Source organism: Tupaia chinensis, unplaced genomic scaffold (genome assembly GCF_000334495.1).
Source record: "Tupaia chinensis unplaced genomic scaffold, TupChi_1.0 Scaffold000423_1, whole genome shotgun sequence".
NCBI lineage: Eukaryota > Metazoa > Chordata > Mammalia > Scandentia > Tupaiidae > Tupaia > Tupaia belangeri.
This window is the reverse complement of record NW_006159928.1, coordinates 7144118-7164722: the sequence shown is the minus strand read 5'-3', so window position 1 is coordinate 7164722 and position 20605 is coordinate 7144118. Positions and strand designations below refer to the sequence as shown.

Genomic DNA, 20605 nt, shown 5'->3' with positions numbered 1-20605 from the left:
GCCCCCGGGCGCTCCCTCCGCCCCGGGGGGCCGCGCGCCGGGGCCGGTCCCGCCGGGCGCTGGGCGGGCGGGATGCGGGTGAGGCCGACCCTGCCCCGGGGCCCGGTCCTGAGTCCTCTTCTTTCAGGGCCGCGTCTGAGTCTGGTGCTTCCTTGGGACGGACTGACCGACGGCTTCTGCCTTCACTTTTCTTTGAGGACCTCCGCGGCCAGAGTAGCGGCTGCCTTTGGACCGGTGTCTTCTGAGAAAAGCGATTGCACCGGCCGCGTCCTCCCTGCACCGGGCACGTCCGGTCCTCGACTAGCTCCTTTGTTAAGAATGCTGCTTCCAACCTCTTTTGATACCATTTTATGAAATAGAGATGTAGTCCCGCTTCCCCGCCACCTTCAGTAAGTGGTTTAGCCGGTAAGAAAGTACCTGGAAAGGGAAAGCCGCAAGACAACCTGAACGTCTTCAGCCTTTCGTGCCGCTGGAAACAGGCCTTCAGCGTGGAGGCCTTTTTGAACAGTCTCTTGTGCATGATTGTTTGATACATGCCGATTGTTCTTTAACGTTTGTTTTCATGTCCTGTTAATGGACCAGAAAGAGATATCTTTCTTTTTTTTTTTTTAAATGGTTCTCATAGGTAAGTGGTGTGATAGTTAAGGTGCTGGATCCCACATGGCCACCTGCAGTTTGATTCTTGGTCTGGGGCTTGAAAACCGTACTGGGGGTGTATGCCTGTTTGCCGGAAATCCTGAGAAGAGACTGGAAAAGAGACTGAGGCATGACCCTCCTCCCTGCAGGGGCGGGGGAGGGGGGTGTGATTTCTTGCTGTCCCTCTCCCTGACTCCAGTGAGTGTACACGCCCTGTGGAAAAAACCTTTTTTTTAGAAAGGTGAGTGGTAGGACCAATAGATGGTGTAATGGCTATGTCGCTGGACGCCCATGTAGTTGACCGCAGCTGGAGTCCCAGACCCTGTGGCTTAAACTCACACCAGGCATGTGTGCCTGCGTGCCTAGGATCCTGAAAGGAGAATGGAGAAAAGGGATTGCAGCGTGGCCATCCCCCCTAGGGCATGATTTCTCACTTTCTGTTATCTCTGTCTCTGTCTTTCTGGTGAGCCCACATACGCTATAGTAAAAACCTCTCCAAAGAAAAATGGGGAGTGGGTTCATATGAAATGTTATTATTTCACCATTGTTTGTAGGGGCATTTCAGTCTCAGGATTTCAAGGGAAACACAAATTAATGGCAGCAAGCATTCTGGAAGTGGCTATTAAATGTATGATTCCCACCCTTGGGTGGGGGACCAGCAGTTGGTGTAATGACTATGTCGCTGGATTCCCATGTAGTCAACCGCGGTTCGAGTCCTGGACCTGGTGGTTTAAACTCACTGGGCGCATGTATGTAAGTGCCCGAGATCCTGAGAGGAGAGTGGAGGAGAAGGGATTGTGGTGTGGCCATCCCCCAGGGTGGTTATTTCTTACTTTATGTCTTTCTAGCGAGTACACACTCCCTATAGCAGAAACTTCTCCAAAAACAAAAAAGAGAGAGAACATCTTAGGGACCAGCTGGATTCCCACATGGCCAACCATGGTTTGAGTCCCAGACAGGACGTTTGGAACTCAATGCTGGGTGCCTGTGCATGCATGCTCAAAATCTTGAGAATAGAGAAGGGATTGTGACTTGGCCACCACCCCCCACCCCCCCGGGGGGAGTTGTTCCTCGGTTTGTTTCTGTCTCTCCTGAGTGTGTACACACCCTATAGCAAAAATCTTTTTTTTTTTTTTAAATCCCAGTTTGACCAGAACAGAGGGCCTCTCTTGGGAGATAAGATTGAGGAGCCAAGTAATAAAAGAACTCAGTTGTGTGTCCATGGTGCCAGGCGCTCTGTGGGCCCTTCATAAATATTGAACAGATACCAGGAGAAGGAATTAAACTTTGACTATTAAGGCCACACTGATAGTCTGAAGCAGAATTTGTTACTTGGTAAAGCCTTCTACCAGGTGCTGATACAAATATGGCCTTTTGTTTCCAGGGGTTTTTATCATACACAAAGTTGCCTATATTGAGTATAAATTGAGGAAACTCAGTTCTGGTGTAGCTGAAATTTGAGCCCAGTGGTTCTTAAGTTTGAGTCCTTGGACTGGCTGTAGAAAGCTTTACAAACCCCTTGAAATTTCACATATTAAATTGTTTGTACTCTGAATGAATGTGAACTTGTTTTCTGGTGAGAGGAACCTTAACTTCTACTGGATTTTCAAAGGGTCCTACCCTCTCCCCCCAAAAAAAGGGAAGGGAGAATCAGGAGTTTTATAACCCACTGAAATACATTTCACATCATGACCCAGCACATTCACACGCATATTATATTGAAATGAAGTCTTCAGACTATTTTTACTTCATTAAGCCTGATTCTGTTCTACTTCCATTTTTTAAACAATTTTGGTCATGACCTAAATTAATTTACCCACCCCTTGTTGGCTTAAACATGAAGTTTACAGAATACTGCTTTGGGGCCAACCATGCGGAGCATTGTTAATACAGTGCTCCGTGGTGCTGAAGACATATGGGCAGGCCAGTACTTGTGCATAGTGGTGACACATGTGTGTGCAGATGATCCTTGCTGGCCAAGGCTGGGGATGGGGTCACAGCATGAAGACCATGTTAAGAGTGCCCACTCCCCGCTGGAAGAAATAAATAAACTCTAAAAAATTGGGACCAACCCGTGACACAGCACTAATGCAACACTATTGATGCTGGACCCACATTGAATTCAGTTCGCAACCTGAGGCCTGGTGGATAGGGCTACTCAGGCTTACTTACGTGTGATTCAGGCAGGCTCACAATGAGAAAATTCTGATTCCTCCCTAACCACCACCTCCCTCTCCTGTCATGTAAAAAATAAACATAAGTATACATATATGCATATATTGCTCTAGATAACAACACCCTAAATTGAGTGTGACCAAATGGGAAAGAATAAGAGGGAATAAGATAATTAGGATCTGGGGAGGGAGGGACCTGGACCTGTAGTTGGTGTAGTGGCTATGTCACTGGATTCCCATGTAGTTAACCATGATTTGAGTCCCGAACCCGGTGGCTTAAGCTCATGCCGGTGCGTGTGCATGTGTGTCCAAGATCCTGAGAGGAGAAGGGATTGCGGTGTGGCTGTCCCCCCTGGAGGGTGATTTCTCTTTTTCTGTCTCTTTCTGGGGAGCACACACATCCTATAGCAGAAACCTCTCCAAAAAAAAAAAAAGAATTAGGGTGGGGGAAGTGCTTTTTTGTTTGTTTGTTTTTAAAGATTTTGACAGGGCATGCGCACTTGCCAGAGACACAGAGACATAGAAAGGCAGAAAGCATCTCGGGGCTGTGGCCATGCTGCAGTCCCTTCTCCATTCTCTCAGGACTTGGGACATTCATGGACACTTGTCCAGTGTGTTTTTGAAGCTGCCAGAGAGAGGAGAAAGGATTGTGGAGTGGCCACCCCCCCCCTCCCTTTCTGTCTCTCTGTCTCTCTGTCTGTCTCTGTCTTTCTGGCGAGCGCACATGTCCTGTAGCAAAAACCTCTCCAAGAAAAAAAAAAAAAAGAAGTGGTCAGGAAGGGAGAAAAGTTTATGTTTCAATAAAAAAAAAAACATTTTAATAAATTGCTAAGTCTATTAACAGCTGAAAAGAAAACAAAATCTTTAAATCTGGAAAACAAAGCATAGAAGAAAATCAGTAATCTTTTAGTCAAGAGTCATAAAATTCTCTTTCACCAGTTCAGTCTCATGTAATTAATCTCTCTTTTGTTGAATTTGCAGTCTTGCTGTGGTCTGCTCTTTCTGTTTAAATCTTGGAAGTTAACATTTAATGTTGATATTTGATATTTCTGGACTTGTACCTACCATTAAGTTGATGATTTTCTCGCTTGCTTTTTGTTCTCTTATTTCTCTGTCTTTAGTTTTCTTGGGATAGCACTCCCTTCAGAACTTGAGGAGCTGGTCTGGTATTGATAAATTCTTTCAGGTTTTGTTTATCTGAGAATGTTTTTATCTTTTCTTCCTATATGGAGGATCATCTTGCTGGGTATCTGGTATTCCTGGTTGAAATTGTTTCTCATTTAACACTTTGAATATAGTTTCCCATTCTTTCATTGCTCATATTGTTTCCAATTAGAGGTCTAATGTTAGCATGATGGGATAATCTTTGTAAGTAACCTGGTGTTTTTCTCTCTTGCCAATTTTAGTATCTTGTCTTTGTCTGTGGTTTTGGCCCATCTGGCTATGATGTGCCTTGGAAAAGATCTTCTTGGGGTGATTCTGTTAGGGGCCCTTTGTATTTCTTGGGTCTGGATATTTGAATGCCTCTCTAGGTCTGGGAATTTTTCTTCCAGGATTTCATGGGATAGATCATTAGTTTCTTCACCTTACGGGATACCGATTATCCAGATATTTGAGCGCTTAATGGTATCTATTAAGTTATCTAAAAAGTTATTTTCTCAGTCATTTTGGTGTTTTTTTTCCAGGTCAGAGATTTTGTATTCAACATCTAAGATTCAATCTTCTGCATGGTCTAATCTTTTAATGCTTTTGAGGGAGATTTTGATTTCCTGTATTATAGCCTTTATCTGTAACAGCTCCATTTGATTCTTTTTTATGGTGTGTATTTCTTTTTATCAAGTCAATGAGCATGAACATTATAAATTTCTTGATGCACCTTGGCAACTCACTTTCTAAAAAAGTTTTAACAGTTTAGCCTTCTACCGATACCCTCTAAAGAATGCCCATTTGGCATCATCTTCAGAGTTAAATTTACTCTTGGAAAACACATGCACATAGTGTCTAAAGTTTCTCTGTTTCTTTTTTTAAACTTTATTTCTTTAATGAAAAAGAAATAAGCACCCTCAACTAGGTCTAACGTCATGATCCGTATCTCCACCTCAAGCCCTCCCTGACAGGTAGGATCACAGGCGTGTGTGCATGCACCCAGCACGGACAGGTTGATGTGGGAACCAAATCCTGATCTTCCACATGGCCTCCAGTATTGCACTACTGCTGCACCACCGTAGCTAGACTTTGGAAAACATTGATTTAATTAATTTTGTGGCATTCGTAGCAGAGGGAGAAGCCATTAGTAAAGACAGAAATATGAGACAATATGTTCAATTCAAGGAATTACAAATAATGTATATGCCTATACTGTCACATTTAACAAAAGACATCTTAAATAGTAACAGGGAAAGGTTTTTTATGGTTAAATTGTTGTGTTGGACTTTGTGTTGGACTTAGGTCAAGAAACTTTGAGACTATATTGGTTATAGTAAGGCAATCTTTGTGAACACAAGTCACCCATGTTGACATCAAGAAAGGGACAAACTTCAGTGTCAGTCCTTAGTAAGCAGTTGTGTTAGGACTAAGTTACTCAAAGACAAAGTAAGGTCATTAAAGACTGGTTTTACTGGTTTACACAAGTCAAAGGACAAGTTTTTACATGAAGGTATGAGTGTGACTTAGAGTTGTGTGGAAGAAAATAAGCAGTTTTGGGACCAGCAGTTAGTCTAAGGGCTATGTCGCTGGGCTCTCACGTAGTCGACCGCTGTTTGCGTCCCAGACCCCATGACTTAAAACTCATGCCAGGCTTGTGTGCGTGCCTGCCCAAGATCCTGAGAGGAGAATGGAGAAGAAGGGATTGAAGTGCGGCCATCCCTCCCTGGGGGTGATTTCTCACTTTCTATCTCTTCGTCTCTTTTCTTTTTCTGGGGAGCGCATGTGCCCTATAGCAAAAACCTCTCCAAACAATAAACAAACAAGCAAGCAAGCAAACAAGCAGTTTTGTTCAGAGAGAGAATATTCAGTGTCCGAGAGATGTGTATGTTATTCATAGAGCTAGCATACATGTTTATGCAAGATATATAGTGTCATGTTCATTTGCATATTTTCAATTACTTTGTTGTCTTTAAGACTAATGATTCTTTTTTTAAAAATTTTGTCAGAGGGAATATCTGCTCACCAGTTAGAGAGAAAATGAGAAAGCATCCCCTCATGGGGTAGGTCATGCCATAATCCTTTCTCCTCTATCTCGCACTCCTCTTATTCCTTGGGACCCACAAGCACCTGGCATATTTCTCAAGCCACCAGGTCTAGGACTCAAACTGTATACTTGACCATGTGGGATCCAACTACCTTAAGTGCCATACCATAGTCAGGCCCAACTAATGATTTCTTTTAAATTGGATTTTCTTTAGAAAATATTCTAAACTATGTTTCTTTCTGTTGCTTGTTACTGAGTTCCCTCTCACAAGTGTCCTCATTTATTAGCCTTTCCTTTAAACTTGGTTACATCGCTGGACTCCCACATGGCTGATTGCAGTTTGAGTCCTATAAAGATGGGGGGAAAGTTTGGACTGGTAACATAGGTGCTTGCTCAAGAGAGAGAGAGGAGAGGAAGAAAGCACCTCACAGCAGGGCATGGTTATGTCTCAATCCCTGCCCCTCAGTTTCTCCTCCTTGCTGGGATTCAGAGTACATCGACACATTCCTGGGTACTAAATCTAGGACTTGAACTGCACATTTGGCCATATGGAATCCACTTGCCCTAACATCTAGCCACATAGCCAGCCTTCAAAGACTATTTTGAGAGTGAGAGATTTTTGCTATAGGGTGAATATGCTCAACAGAGTGACAGAAATTGAGAAATCACCCTCCAAGGGGGATGACCATGCTGCAATCTATTCTCTCAGGATTTTGAGTACGTGCATATATGTGCCCAGAGTGATTTTCAAGCCTCAAGATCCAGAACTCAAACCATAGTCAGGCAGGTGGGAGTCCAGTGCGTTAACCATTCTGTCACCAGCTGCCCCCCCCTATTATTTTTCTTTTTTAGGTTTTTGCAACAGGATGCATGAGCTCTCCAGAGAGTCAGAGACAGAGAGACAGCGAGAAATCACCCCCCAGAGAGAATGGCCACACTGTAATCCCTTCTCCGTTCTCCTTTTGGGATTTTGGGCACACATGCACATGTACCCGGTATGAGTTTTAAGCTGCGGTGTCTGGGACTCAGACCCCAGTCGACTACGTAGGAGTCCAGTGACATAACCATTATGCCATCTGTTTGTACCAATACTTTTAAAAATAAATACTTTCAGAATACACAGAAGTAACAAGAACAGTTTTATAAATCCCTGTATATAAGCTTTATCAGTTGTGACTGCGTTCAACAAGTGTCAATTCATGGCCAATTTTTTTTTGTCTGTTCCCTCCCAACCCATCCGGCTTCAACTGGAATATTTGAATCAGTCCTCAATATCATATCATGTTAACTTGAAAATTTTTCAATAAATGTGTTTTTGTGAGTATTATTGTAAAAAGGGCATCTTTTCAAAATTTTTGACAGGACACTGGGCAATTAGATCATGGCAACCATAGAAGAAATTGCACATCAAATTATTGAACAACAGATGGGAGAGGTATGTTTAGTTTACATTCATTTGCTGACTCACCAAACTTCTTATTTACAATGAATATATATGCTAGGTTCCAAAGGTACAGGGATAAAAGATACCTCCTGACTTTAAGATATCTTTTCATTTTAATGAGAGAGCCAAATTATCAGGCAATCACAATGCAATATGGGACGTGCTATGATAAGTAACTGTATAAAAGGCTACAGGAGCACTAAAGAAAAACATCCAATGAAAAGTGTTGAGTGGGCATCTGACCAGGGAATGTTTTTGAAGGGTATGAAATCTGAGGTCAGTCTTGGTAGACCAGTAGGAGCTAGTTCATGTCAATATAGACATCTTCACATTTTTTTTAAATGATTATGTCCTGTTCCTTATTAAGTTGTACTGTAATCTGGAGGTTCTCAAAATACCACCTAGGAACCCTTCAGAGAGTCACCAAGTCAAAACTGTTTTCATAACAATACTAAAATGTTATTTGCCTTTTCAGTATTGTTCTCTAACATGTATGTAGTGGAATTAGCCACAGGCTACATGATATTGTATGATGAAATGTGTTAACATAACTTAGTTAACTAGTGTAACTTAGTTAACCAGTGTTTTCCTAATGAACAAAGGTCAATGTTACAAAATTATGTATTCAGATGGTTTCAGAAGATTCTGTTCAAATTGCATGATAGACCATTAGATTTTAATACATTAGGTCAACGGGAAAGTCATGACATATTTTTCTGTGTTATTCTATGTAAAAATGCATCATGACTTTTCCAGCGACCCAATAGTTTCTGATTCCATATAGCAACTAACCTTTAAAAAACTACCACTCGTGGCTAACTGTAGTGCTACAGAGGTAACACAACACTCTGCAGTGCCGAAGCTCTATGGGAAGGGCTTGGGTTGACATCCAGAGGCCTCCCTTTCCTGTTCATTTCAGGTATGTGTGTTTATGCTAGTGATCTTGGCTGTCTGAGGGTGAGTTGCAGCATAATGATCCTGTTAGGGGTGCTGTCTTCTCTTGCTCTCTCTTTTAGAAAAAATAAATAAAAGAACCCAAAACTTACAACTTGTTGATTTTTGGTATAGGTTGGTACAAAAGCAATAGTGATTTCTGACTGTGAATTTTAGATCATTATAACCATGCTCAAATACATCTTTATTAATCAAAATAGGCTCCATTACAGTCAACATATTTTTGCCAATGGGAAATAAGTTTGTTTACTTTAGTAGTATAAAAATCTGTGCTTTGGGACTTGACAGACTCTTGGAAAGCATCTTGTGCATTCTGCTTGTGGAAGTGTTTTCCCTGCGAAAAGTTGTTGAGATGCTTAAACAAGTGGTAGTCTGTTGTCAAAGGTCAGGTGAATATGGTGGACGTGACAAAACTTCGTAGCCCAATTTGTTCAACTTTAGAATCATTGGTTGTGTGACATGTGGTAATGCGTTGTCATGAATAGGAATTGGGGCCTTTCTGTTGACCGGTACCGGCTGCAGGCTTTGTAGTTTTTCAGGGCGCATCTCATTGATTTGCTGAGCATACTTCTCAGATGTAATGGTTTTTCTGGGATTCAGAAAGCTGTAGTAGAATACAGATTCACCAAACAGTGACTATAACCTTTCTTTGGTGCAAGTTTGGCTTTGAGAAGTGCTGTGGAGCTTCTTAGTCCAACCATTCAGCTGGTTGAGGCTAGTTGCTGTTTAAAATCCACTTGTCTTCGTATGTCACAGTCTGATCAAGAAATGGTTCACTATTGCATAGAATAAGATGGCACTTCAGAATAACAATTTTTTTATTATTTTTATTTTCGGTCAGCTCATGAGCTACCCACTTACTCAGTTTCTTCATATGCCAGATGACCAGACTGGTCAATGTTGCGTACTTCAGCAACTTCTCACGTATTTCTAAGAGGATCAGTTTCAATGATTGCCCTCGATTAGTCATTGTAACTTCTGATGGTCAGCCACCATGCACCTCATCTTCAAAGCTCTTGTCTCCTTTGCAAACTTCTTGAACCACCACTGTAGTGTATGTTTATTAGTGGTTCCTGGACCCAGATGTTGTTGTGAGTCATCTACACTGCTTTATGACCCATTTTGAACTCGAATTAAAAATTCCCTGGTATTTGCTTATTGTCTAGTCTGAAATACATTTAAAATAAACAGCAAGTAATAAGTCATTAGCAAAAAAAAGTAAGAAGTGCAGATTAAAATGATGTGTAACATAACCACATTTATTTAAAAATGTATCCATTATCAAACAGAAATTTCAACAGTGCACAACCACAGTTACTTTTGCGCCAACCTAATAGTATCAAAGAACAATTTCCTGGGACCAGCAGGTGGCATGGTGGTAAAGGTGCTGGGCTCCCACATGGCTGACCATGGTTCAAGTCCTGGACCTGACAGTTTGCTCTCTCATTTTCCCTCCCTCACTCTCTCTCTGTCTTTCTCTCTGGTTGAGTTAATAATAATAATACATTAAATAAATCTTTTTTTTTAAGAACCATTTCCTTAGTTTAAAAAGGCTATTAAAAATGGAAAACAACAGTTGACACCAGAGATAGTGTGGGAGGAGGGTAGGAAAGGGCAGAGGGTCAGAAGGTCAGAAATGGTTTTTTTAAATACACACACACACACACACACATAGAAACTAGAAAGGGAAAGTTACTGACAATAACATGCATGATTAACCCACTATGCACTATATTCTGGATGGGAAATCATATTTTGTATGCTGTGAAGATGCCTAGGGAATGAATGTAAATTAATTAATTTAAAAAACGTTTCAGGAAAAAAATAGTTCATGGAAATACATGTAATGGGAAAACTATGTATAAATTTCAAAAAGTTTTTGTGCCAAAATAAATTCATACTTTAATTGTAAAAAAAAAAAATTAAAAACATTAAGTGATGTATTGACCAAATAAGATATGTAGACATTTTATAGCTTCTGATTTGAACAAGTATCTATAAAAACTGTGTAAGAATGAAATAAAGTATGAGTTGGATATTTAATGAAGTATGCATTGGATATTTAAAAAACCAGCCAAGGCCAGCAGGTGACATGGTGGTTAATGTGCTGGCCTATCACAGAGCTGATTGCAGTTCAAATCTCAGACCTAACAGCTTGCTTTCTTATTTTCTCTCTCCCCCTCCCTCCCTCTCTCTGTTTTTCTCTGCTGAGCGCATATGTCCTATAGCTAATTTTTAAAAAGAATAATAATAGTAAATAAAATTAAGTAATTCTTTTAAAAATATATATCCTGGACCAGCTGGAATCATGATGGTTAAGGCAGCTGAGTCCCCATGGCCAATTGTGTGGTTTGAGTCCCAGACCCAGAAGCTTGAAAAACACATCAGGAGTCCAGCAGATTGCGTAGTGGTTACGTAGCTGTTCGAGGCCCGGACATGGCTGCTTAAAGCTCACACTGGGTATGTGTGTGTGTATGTGTGTGCCCAAAATCCTGAGAGGAGAATGGAGGACAAGGGATTGTGATCTGGCCATCTCCCTAGGGGGCGATACCTCACTTTCTTTTCTTTCTTTTTTTTTTTTAAATATAATTGTTTTATTTATCTTTATTTATTTATTTTAATTTGACCAGAGAAGAACAGAGAGAGAGAGAGAAAGTGAGAAAGCAAGCCACCAGGTCCGGGACTAGAACCACGGTCTTCCATGTGGGAATCCAGCGCTCCCAACCACCATGCCACCTGCCGGCCCCCGATTTCTCTTTCTATCTCTCTCTCTCTGTTTCTTTGGCAAGTGCACACGCCCTATAGCAAAAATCTCTCTTAAAAAAAAAAAACAGAAAAACACACCAGGCACGTTTGTATGTGTGGCCCAAATCCTGAGATCAGAATGGAGGAGAAGAGATTGTGATGTGGCATTCGTCTTGGGGAGTGCTTTCCTATTTTCTTTCTCTCTCTGGCAAGCATACACACCCTATAGTAAACATTTTTATTCTCTCTCTGGCAAGTATACACACCCTATAGTAAACATTTTTTAAAATGTAAACAAAATATTCTTTCTCATTTTGAACTAGTCCTATAACCTAGTGGTTAAGGGAGCCAAATTCCATGTGACTGACCATGGTTCAAGTCCTGGTGCTTTTTGCTTGAAAAGCACACTAGACACATATATACCCCAAATCCCATCAGGATGGAGAAATGGAGGAATAGGGTTTGTAGTGTGGGGTACTTTCCTCCTAGCCATCTCCAGTAAGCACATGCAATCTCTGGTGTGTATGTGTGTATACACACATTCATACATATACATATACACACACACATACATACACCTTTCCTTTTTCAATTAATAATGTGAGCCTAATGCAAACAACATTTCCACCAGATTAAATGAAGAAGTAATTAATGAGATTTCAGTTTCTTTTATTAAACCAGAATGATTTGCAAAGATATAAAACAGGGTCACTCTACCACTCAAACTTTTTTATAAAAGAATTATTTTATTTGGGACCAGCAGGTGGCATGGTAGTTAAGGTGCTGGACACTCCCAGGTGGCCAACTGTGGTTTAAGTCCTGGAGCTGGTGGCTTACTTTCTCACCTTTTCTCTCTCATTCTCTGGCTCTCTCTCAAATTGAATGAATGAATAAAATTTTTTTTAAAAAAAGAAGTCTTTAATTAATTTACTTATTTAAATTTGACCAGAGGGGGACTGAGTGAGAGAAACGGAAAGTAAGAAAGCAAACCACTAGGTCCATGTGGGAGTCCAACGCCGTTAACCACCACACCACCTGCTGGCTGCCTACCCACTAAATTTTTTTTTTTAATATTCTCTCTGAATTTCTAGTATATTAAATATCAGTAGATAGAATCCACATAAACAAAAACTCTTTGGGACCTTCAGTAATTTATTTTAGAGTGTAAAGGGGTCCTGAGACCTGAGAACTGTTTTCGTAATCTACTGTTCTCTGTTGAGAAGACCATTATTGAAGGTCATTTGGATTGCTTTGATTATTATAGTTATTATGCTATAGCAGATATCCTTTTAATTATCTAAGCCAAGAATGTTTCAACTCAGTAATGGCTATTCCCTATATGTACCTAATTGTCTTCTCTAAGAAATAAATGTGAGCCATTAGCTTTTTATTCAGTTCACAGTGAGTATTGCTTACAGAAATAATTCATCATGCCCATGGCCTGGTGGGTGAGGCAACCATGGCGGCACATGACTGACTAAGCTGTTTCAGTCATAGACCCAGTGGTTTGAGAAAACATGTGTATGCCCAAAATCTCTTGAAGGGAGGGAGAAATGGAGGAAGAGGGTTTGTGGCTGGTTGCTTTTTTACTTGCTCGCATGCACTCTCTCTTTTGCTCTTTTGAAGACTCATGCTGTCTGGCAAGTTAAAAAAAAAAAAGAATCCAAAATAAAATTGAAAACTGCTTAAATTTTTTTAAAAGAATTTAATTTATTCTTCTTATTTATTTCTTCTTATTATTTTTAATTTGATGGGGGTGGGGGTGAGAAAGCAAGTCACCAGGTGGTATTCAAACCATGGTCAGCCATGTGGGAGTCCAGCAACTTAATCACCATGCCACCTGCCAGCCCCCGGCTTAAATTTTATGGTAAAAATCAGTTAGAGATGAACACTGAAGCAGATCACATTTTGTACATCATTGGCAATCTTAAACATTATTGGAATTGGAATAGAAAACTGGGCTTGTTAGAAGCACCTATGGTAAAATAAAACTCTCAGTATTTTAAAAAACAACAGCAAAATTGTACCCAGAATAATAGGTCTAGGTAGAAATGATGGTTAACAACAGCAATAAAATATATTGACAGCAACTGTAATCAATATAATTTGTCTAGACAAAAACTGATTAATCAGAACTTATTTTAAATTTTTCATAGAAAAGAATCTTGATGAAAAAAATCCAGGAAAATTAAAATGAAAAATCCTGGAAAGAAGCCAACTTTATCATTTTAAAATTGAGTCAGGGAATTTAGTCGACTAAATGACTTAACTCTAGAGAATATTTGCTCAATAGCAAAACTTTATGATGGCTGGTTGTCCTGATTCATGAACTTGCTCTTCCCCAGACTACCACATCTCAGATGGCAGTTCTGTCCTCCCCGTTGCTCAGGCCAAAGTTTTATAATCATCTATGACTCTTTCCTTTTAATTCCATTCTAACTCACTAGTACATTTTATAACCTATTTCTTCTGAAAAATATCCCAAATCCAATTGTTTTTTTACTCCCCCATTATGGTCCTAGGCAGTATCTGCCCATAAATGATAACCTGATATTGAAAGTATCTGTAATAGGATTTCTTTCCTTTCCTTTCCTTTCCTTTCCTTTCCTTTTCTTTTCTTTTCTTTTCTTTTCTTTTCTTTTCTTTTCTTTTCTTTTCTTTCTTTTCTTTCTTTTCAGGTTTTTGTCTTATGGTGTGTATGTTCGCCAGAGAGAGACAGACACAGTGAGGGGGAACATGAGAAATCAACCCCCCGGGGGATGACCATGCTGCAGTCTCTTGTCCTCCGAGGATCTTGGGCACACATGCACATGCTCTTGGCATGATTTTTGAAGCCACCATGTCCAGGGCTTGAACCATGGTCACATGTGGGAGTCCAGCAACATAACCGCTACACCGTCTGCTGGTCCCGTGGTAGGATTTTTTTCTGATTCTTCTAATTCCACTTTTGAACATTCACAGTCTATTCACACTAAATCTAGAGTCATCCTTTTGTAAAAAGTAAGATTCTGTCACTCCTGTACTTGAAACCCTCCAGCTGCTTTTCATTTCAAACCATAGGAAATCTAGACTTTTGTATGGTCAGTGAAGCCTTCTTAAGGACAATTTCCTCATTGCCCTCATTCTCTTAGTGTCTCTCACCTTACCTTGGTTTGTGTTTCTTTGGAGCAGTTATTACCACCTGACTTTATTATTTACTTACGTAAATATTATTATTTATTCCCTACTAAAATAAAAGATTCATGAGGGCAAAAATTTTATTTTATTCACTACAATATTCCAAAATGGTAACTAGAACATACCCAACGTATATTTGTCTAAATGGAAGGTGAAAAGGGGAAAGAAGGAATCAAAACCTGAGGTCAGAATGTTCTTCCCGTTGGTCCAGCTGGTGGCACAAATAGTAATGCCACACTGGCAGTGGGTCCTCGTGGAACGGTCCCAGATTCACTGCCTAGGCTCTTCCTGTGCACACCAGTGACACATGTGCCCATAATCAGGGCTGGCTGAGGCGAGGGGCGAATAACAGCCTAAAGACCCTGGTGTGGGTACCTGCTCTTTGGCTGTCCTTCTATCTGTTTCCCTGTCTTTCATAAAAGAAATAAACTTTTTGAAAGTTCTTACTATCGTACTTTTATTTACATATTTTTCCATAGTATAGAATGTCTTAGAAATACAAGTGATAGTTTAAAATATGAGAAAAGTGTATCATTAGAGAAAAAAGATTGGGTTAAATTGATTGTTTGACATGATTGTGTTAGATTGTTACAGAGCAGCAAACTGGGCAGAAAATCCAGATTGTGACAGCACTTGATCACAATTCCCAAGGCAAACAGTTCATTCTGACTAATCATGATGGCTCTACTCCAAGCAAAGTCATTTTGACCAGGCAAGATTCCACTCCAGGGAAAGTTTTCCTCACAACTCCAGATGCAACAGGTGTCAACCAGTTATTTTTTACAACTCCTGATCTATCTACACAACACCTCCAGGTAAATAATTGTAGATGTTTCTTTTCATCTTATACTTGAAAAAAATTATAAAGCATGTTATGAGTCCTACCAATAAGACTTTACATATATGCATATTCACTTTAAAAAATCAATAAAATTGTGTATATTGCAGAGTATCTATGGTGACTTCCCTTTCCTATGGGCCACTGAACTTTCCCTCACAATTTCCCCTACCTGTATATTTCCAGGGAGGGGCTTTTCTTTTTCCTGTAGGGCACATGTGCTTGCTAGAGAGAAAGAGAAGGTCAGAAAGCATCCCCAGGGGAGATGATCATGCAACGCCACAATCCCTTTTCCTTTAGTCTCCTCCTGGGATTTTGAGCACACATGCACATGTTTCTGGCATGTTTTTCTTTCTTTCTTTTTTTTTTCTATAAAAGATCTGTTTTATTTAACTTTATTTATTTAAATTTGATCAGAGAGAGAAAGAGAGAAAGCAAACCAACAGGTCAGGGACTTCAACCATGGTCGGCCATGTGGGAGTCCAGCGCCCTTAACCACCATGCCACCTGCCAACCCCATGCCCAGCATGTTTTTCAAGCCACCAGATCCAGGAATCAAAGAGCACAGTCAGCTGTGTGGACTCCAACAGCCTTAACTACTATGTCACCTGGCTGGCTCTATTTTGAAGGATCATTAGTTGCGTACTGTAAGATCCACTCTAGCTAGTTTGGCAAGGAAGGGATTTAATAAAGAATATATGGAATTTGCAGAAATGTTGGGAAGGCTGAAAAACAGTTCTAGGCTAGATTTCCAAGAATAGCTGTTACTGCAAAACTGACTTCTAAGATATTCCTTCCCTCTACACAGTTAGGAAGCTGTCAAATCAGGGCAGCTTCTGTAGAGATAATTTCCAGAACCAAGCTGCTTGTGCCATGAATGGGAAGCTGCCAAATCAAAAGAGTCAATACTGTAGCTGAGGTAGCTGATAGCTTCTGCATTGTGCTTCCTCTTGACATCTGCATCTTCAAGACCAAGTAAGCATTCTACCCTGTCATCTGTTTTAAGGTGGAACTCAGCAGTTGTTTTAATTTTTGCCAAAATACAAAATGCATATTCTTCAAAGAGCCAGTTAAGACTCACATACTGCATGCCTTTGGTTATATAGATATTTGTATACTGCTGGTTGCTCTGATTGAATACAAGTAAAATGCACCCTTAAGTTTGCCTTCAGAGACCTGGAGATACCAGTTTCTCATCACAAAACTGAGTTCCATGTTTTGTGATGAGAAACTGATAAAAGTAAGTTCCTATGTATAAAAGTCCTAATGTATAAACATGAAAATTTGCCTACTTCCAGTGACATTTATTTGTATTATTTTTTAGAAACTAAGGTAGAAAATGGCTAGGGCTAGAGCCAGCTCATGGCATGATGGTTAGGATGGCTGGATTCCACATGGCCGACTATGTGGCTCAAGTTGCAAACCTGCAGCTTGAAAAAATACTTGAGGTGCGTGTGCATGCATGCTCAAAATCCCAAAAAGAGGGAGAAATGGAGAATTACTGTGTGACCATTTACAATGGGGAGTGCTTTCCCACTTTCCCCATTTTCTCTGTTTCTCTCTAGTAAGCATGCATCCCCTGGCAAATTAAAAAAAATAATAATAATAAAAGACAAAAAGGATTATGGATTTAGAAGAATTAGTTTTACCAATAAGACAAAAGTCACAAAAATATTAATAGTATTAAGTATACCATAATTTCTTCTTCCTTTTTTTTTTCTTTTTTAATTTTAGTTTGCTAGAGGGTTCATGTGCTTGCTGGAGAAATAGAAGAGAGAGAAAGGAAAAGTGAGGAAACACTCCCAGCAGCGGGTGGCTATGCCACAGTCCCTTCTCCATTCTTCTCTCAATATTTTCGGTATGCACGCATGTGTCCCAGGCATGTTTTCCAAGCCACCATACAGTCAGTCAGTGGGATCCAGCTGCCTTAACCGCCATGCCACCAGTTGGCCTAATTTTCTTTTCCTTTTTTTTATTAATAGACTTGATTTTTATAACAGTTTTAGATTTGGAGAAAAGTTACACAAATAGTACAGAGAGTTCTCATATTACCCCTCCCAACACATTTTTACCTATATTTTTATATTTGTATGAGACATTCATTACAATTAATGAACCAGTGTTTATTTACAATATGTTATTAATTAAAGCCCATAGGTTTTTATGCTTTCCTTTAGTTTTTACTAATTTCCATTTTTGTTCAGGGATCCCATCTAGAATATACCGTATCACTTTTAGTTTCATGTCTCCTTAAGCTCCTCTTGGATATGACAGTTTTGAGGAGTAGTGGTCAAGGATATTATGTGATGGTCCAATGTTGGACTTGGCTTGATTTTTTTTCTCGTGATTAAACAGGTGCTGTTGTTCTGGGTTTTTAGGAAGATTACAGAAGTTAAAAGTGCTGTTTCAGGGTCCAGCAGGTGGCATGGTAGTTAAGGGGCTGTTTAGCACATGGATGACTGCAGTTGGAGCCCCAGAAACTATGGCTTGAAAATCATGCCAGCCAGTTGTGCGTGCATGCCCAAAATCTGAGAGGAGAATGGAGGAGATAGGATTGTGGCGTGGCCATACTCCTTTGGGTCGGTGTCCTCTGTCTCTCTTCAGCAAGCATACACACCCTATCACAAAAACATGAAATAAATAAATAAAATATCATCTCATCACACTATCTATATCAAGGGGTTATGATTTGGGGCCAGCAAGTGGCGTGGTGGTTAGAAGTGCTGGACTCCCACATGACCAACCACGATTCAAGTCCTGGACCTGGTGAATTGCTTTTTCACCTTCCTTCTCTTCCTGTCTCTCTCTGATCAAACTGTAAAATTAATAATTATAAATAAAGTTAAATAAAATCTTAAAAAAAAAAAGGTTTATGACTTATGACTAGTGAGGTTGGCCTTGATCACCTAGCTGAAGTAGCTTTTGTCAGATCTCTATGTTATACAGTTAAACCTCTTTTAAAATACCAACTTTTAAAAAAAGAATTATGTATTTAAAAATAAGTAAGAGAGGGACCGAATGAGAGAGAGAGGGAAAAAGCAAGCCACTGGGTCCAAGACACAAACCTCAGTCGGCCATGTGGGAGTCCAGGCCACTTGCTAGGCCCTAAAATGTTATCTTTTAAAAGTAAAGATAATATTGGTACTGTGCCTACTTTATAGATCATCTCTTAGGACAATGAGAGAGAGAAAGAGAGAGAGAGAGAGGTTAGAATTCTCTGGGCCAAGAAGATTTAATTTCGGATCTAATGATCTAAGATGGAATGTGGGCAAATCCCTTAACTTCTGTATCTTTTTATAGTAATCATATTTGTGTAATTATAATTCTCTGTCAGTAAAGATTATTTCTTTAAAACTCTAGGAGCCAGCAGATGGTGTGGTGATTAAGGCTCTGGACTCCTACATGACTGACATTGTTTGCGTCTTGGACCTGGCGGTTTGAAAATCATGCCAGGCACTTGTGTGTGTGTGCCCAAAATCCTAGAAGGGGAATGGAGGAGAAGGGATTGCCGCGTGACCATCTGCTTTGGGGGATGAGTTTTCACTTTCCCTCTCATTGTCCCTCTCTTTCTCTCTCCAGTGAGCGTATGCACCCACTATGGCAAAAAAAACTTTAAAAAAATTTTTTTTTTTTGCTTCAGAAGTTCAAATTGGGCCAGCCCCATAGCTCACTGGTTAAGAAAACTGTATTCCACATGAACAACCTCAGTTTTAATCCCAACCCTGGCAACTTGATGAACGCACCAGACATTTGTGCATGGGTGCCTAAAATCTTGACAGGATGGAGAAAAGAAGTGATCTTAAGATTGCGAGATACAGATTGACTAGTTTTACTAATCTGATCTTCTTTGTTTTCTTAACCATACCCCATTGGGAAGTGCTTTCTCTCTCTCTCTGTCTCTGGTGAATGAATACACCTGCCCTCTGGCAATTTAAAAAATGTTCAGGGTTATCTTGTTATGCGATTGTTGTAAACCTATTTTTGTCATGTCATTCCACATGGAAAGATTATGAACTCTTCAAAGACAAATACTACATAGAACCATTAACTGCTGCAATAATTTGATAATGTCGCATATGAATAAGAGCGCTTAATGGTCAAAGATGTATTAGAAATATTCATGTATTTGTGTGCTGAATAGTTTGATCGCTTTAGTGGAATTGTTATAGAACAAATTAAAAAGCTATTGCTGCAGTCCTACTGAAATTTTCACTTGTGCAGACAAAATGAAGGCTATTTTTATTATATAAATTATATATAGTAATAGGGCTCACAGCTTAAAAATAACTCATGAAAAAGAAAGCAGAAAAGCAAGACCAACTGAATGTTTTTTAATTTTTTAACAAAATGAATGTTATTGAGTAACTTTTTTTTTTTTTTAAGCTGTTAACAGATAATTCCTCCCCAGACCAAGGACCAAATAAGGTTTTTGAGCTTTGTGTAGTATGTGGAGACAAAGCATCAGGTAACATTAAAAACACTCCCTACATGTGTTCTGCTATTAAAATAACTGTCATATTACCATGTTCTACTAAAAGTGAAAAGAACATGTATGTCATTTTTATGGTTTATATTTGTAGTCTATAAAATTTAGCTAATAGAATAATTAGCTTTTTTAACTCGCCTTTATACTCCATTGCAATTTAATTCTGTTTGTAATGATAGCATTCATGTTTCAGTGGATTAGGGTAATTTACCTTTTCTAAGTAAACATATGGAGACATTTTTAAATACAAAAATCAGATGTTTTGTAAAAAGAATTATTTTAAAATGAGTTGCGATATTTAAAAAATGTATTACATTGGGGTTGATGGTGGCGTGGTGGTTGAGGTGCTGGATTTCTACATGGTGGCAGCTTGCTTTTTCACTTTCCCTTTCTCTCTGTCTCTGGTTAAATTAAAAAATAATAATAACAGATGACATTAAATAACTCCTTTTTAAAAAGTGTATTACATTAAGGTTTATTTATTTATTTTTTTGGAGAGGTTTTTGCCATAGGGTGTGTGCGCTTGCCAGAAAGACAGAGAGAGACAGAGAGACAGAAAGCGAGAAATCCCCCCCTGGAGGGATGGCCACACCGCAGTCCTTTCTCCTCTATTTTCCTCTCGGGATCTTAGGCATGCATGCACACGAACCCGGTATGAGTTTAGGTCACTGGGTCTAGGACTCAAACCGCGGTTGACTGCATGGGAGTCCAGCAACATAGCCTTTACGCTAACTGCTGGTCCCTACATCAAGTTTTTAACCTACTTCTTAAGCCCTGTTCAGGAATTCAGAGTAATTTGAATTTTAAGGTGGATAGAGCTTATTTTCCTTTTTTCTTTTTTTTCAGAGAGATTTTTGCTATAGGGCCCATGTACTCGCTGGAAAAACAGACAGAAAGTGAGAAATCACCCCTCAGGGCAAATGGCCTTGTTACACAGTTCCTTCTCTTCCCTCCTCCTCTT

General features: G+C 39.7%; 1 protein-coding gene across 9 annotated transcripts in view; it reads left to right on the top strand.

The window, feature by feature from the left end:
* NR2C1 (nuclear receptor subfamily 2 group C member 1) overlaps positions 1–20605 on the top strand; it is a 59843-nt gene that overhangs the window by 359 nt on the left and 38879 nt on the right. For 4 of the 9 annotated variants that reach the window (XM_027774345.1, XM_006154864.3, XM_006154862.3 and 1 more), the window contains exons 2-4: positions 7363–7435; positions 14905–15135; positions 19542–19623. In XM_027774345.1, coding sequence (XP_027630146.1) covers positions 7382–7435; positions 14905–15135; positions 19542–19623 — 367 coding nt within the window. In that variant the 5' untranslated portion in view covers positions 7363–7381. Of the gene's footprint in view, positions 1–127; positions 406–437; positions 626–5996; positions 6017–7362; positions 7436–14904; positions 15136–19541; positions 19624–20605 lie in introns of those variants that run through there. The other 5 variants (XM_014590259.2, XM_014590260.2, XM_006154863.3 and 2 more) reach the window with 5 other exon arrangements.